General features: G+C 44.7%; 1 protein-coding gene across 1 annotated transcript; it reads right to left on the bottom strand.

Moving 5' to 3' along the window:
* Positions 1-327: 327 nt before the first annotated feature.
* On the bottom strand, positions 328-982 carry LOC107299144 (claudin-4-like). Its single transcript, XM_015828511.1, has one exon. The coding sequence runs from the start codon at positions 980-982 to the stop codon at positions 338-340; it is 645 nt and encodes a 214-aa protein (XP_015683997.1). The 3' UTR covers positions 328-337.
* Positions 983-2,099: the final 1,117 nt, after the last annotated feature.

Below are 2,099 nucleotides of genomic sequence, written 5' to 3'. Positions count from 1 at the left end.
GATTGTGTAATGGAGAGGAGAAGGCAAGAACACACAAAGGCATTTATCACAAACCACTTGAAAATAGGACATTGATTCAATACCTATCTACCTATACTGAATTCTTCTATCACAAATCAAGGATTCTCTTCAAAAGAAGAGCTGAAACAGGTGGGAATAAAACTATCTAGTGGTAACAGTGAGAAAAAAACACTGATGGGCCAGAAATGTTGAGAAGTTGTGGAGCAGGATGCTCTGCTCTCCTTAGGGATGTTCATTATGCAGTTCTGCTGCTCTCAGGGAATCCACCAGTAATGAGCTTTCAGGATGGCAACAGCATCATCACAATGTGATTCTCTTAAACATAGTTCTTGCTGGGGTAATCACTGTGGGGTTGAGAGACAGCAGCTGTGTATCGAGCACTGTAGTTGTTGCTCTCTTTCTTGGGGCAACTGCAGCACAGCAATCCTCCTCCAAGGATCATCAAAGCAGCCGCTGCCCAACCAAGGTAGAGGGACGAGCCCAGCTCTCTCTTCTGAGCCTCCACAACTAATGGGCTGTAGAACTCCCGGATTATAGTATTGGCTGACCAACAGACTGGGATGAGGCAAAGAATTCCTGATACCACAAAGATGGCCCCGGCGACAATGACAATACGTGCCTTGACGTCTTCCTCCTCCACACAGTTGGTGCATTTGGCACCCATGACGCCAACCATCAGGCCTAAGAGAGCCAGAAGCACAGAGATGACCATGAGAGCCCGGGCGGTTTGTATATCCTGAGGCAGAGCCAGCATGGAGTCATAGACCTTGCATTGCATCTGGCCAGTGCTCTGCACCACACAGTTCATCCACAGCCCCTCCCAAGTGGTCTGGGCTGTCACAATGTTGGTACCAATGAAAGCCGTCACTTTCCACATAGGCAAGGCACACGTGATGATGGCCCCAATCCAGCCCACTACAGACAGGGCCATGCCCATGATTTGAAAAGCAATGGAGACCATGCTTCAGGGTAGGCAGTCCTAGAAAGAAATAACAGTGTGCCATTAGAATTTTGTGAAAAGTTACTCTAATGTAACAGTGCATCAGATCACTACATTTGATATTTGCCAAGGATACAGCCAGAACTATCAATTGATTTCCCACCACTTTGAAACAGGAAACACATAAAGCCCTTAACAGGAATCCAAAATAATCTTAGGCAAACAAAGGGTGAAAAAAAACCACAGGAAAATTTGTTCAAATTTATTTTCAGAATGTAACTATTTTGCATCTAGCGCAAGGGTTGTGCATTTCAGTGGCCCAGTCAAATCTGTCATTTTGATGTCACTGACTTTCCCAGCCTACAAATGCTGTTATTTGTAATCATTGCCTCTTGTAGTTTGTTAAGTGTTAGCCCCCATAAAAAATCATTCAGTTCTGCTGTAGAGACCAAGCCACGTTTCCTTTGGCACCCACAGATTTCTCTATATCAGTGGTTCTCAACCTTCCTAATGCCGCGACCCTTTAATACAGTTCCTCATGTTGTGGTGACCCCCAACCATAAAATTATTTTCGTTGCTACTTCATAACTGTAATTTTGCTACTGTTATGAATAGTAATGTAAATATCTGATATGCAGGGTGTATTTTCATTGTTACGAATTGAAGCATAGTGATTAATCACAAAAACAATATAGCAATGCTTGCTGGAGAAGCTTACTCTTCCTTGCTCAAAAATGTTGGGAGGGAGGGAAGGGGAAGGAAGGAAGGAAGATTGAAGGGGAAAGGAAGGAGATGGAGAAGGAAGGAGATTGAAGGGGAAAGGAAGGAAAGAAGGAGAAAGAGATTGAAGTGGAAGGGATGGAGATGGAGATGGAAGGAAGGAAGATTGAAGGGGAAAGGAAAGAGATGGAGAAGGAAGGAGATGGAAGGAAGGAAGGAAGATTGAAGAGGAAAGGAAGGAGATGGAGAAGGAAGGAGATTGAAGGGGAAAGGAAGGAAGGAAGATTGAAGGGGAAAGGAAGGAGATGGAGAAGGAAGGAGATTGAAGGGGAAGGAAGGAAGGAAGGAAGGAGAGAGATTGAAGGGGAAGGGATGGAGATGGAGATGGAAGGAAGGAAGGAAGGAAGGAAGGAAGGAG

This window comes from Protobothrops mucrosquamatus, unplaced genomic scaffold, assembly GCF_001527695.2.
Source record: "Protobothrops mucrosquamatus isolate PMUCROS unplaced genomic scaffold, P.Mucros_1.0 scaffold4595, whole genome shotgun sequence".
Lineage (NCBI taxonomy): Eukaryota > Metazoa > Chordata > Lepidosauria > Squamata > Viperidae > Protobothrops > Protobothrops mucrosquamatus.
The sequence above is the reverse complement of the archived record's forward strand: the minus strand, read 5'-3'. Positions and strand labels throughout refer to the sequence as shown.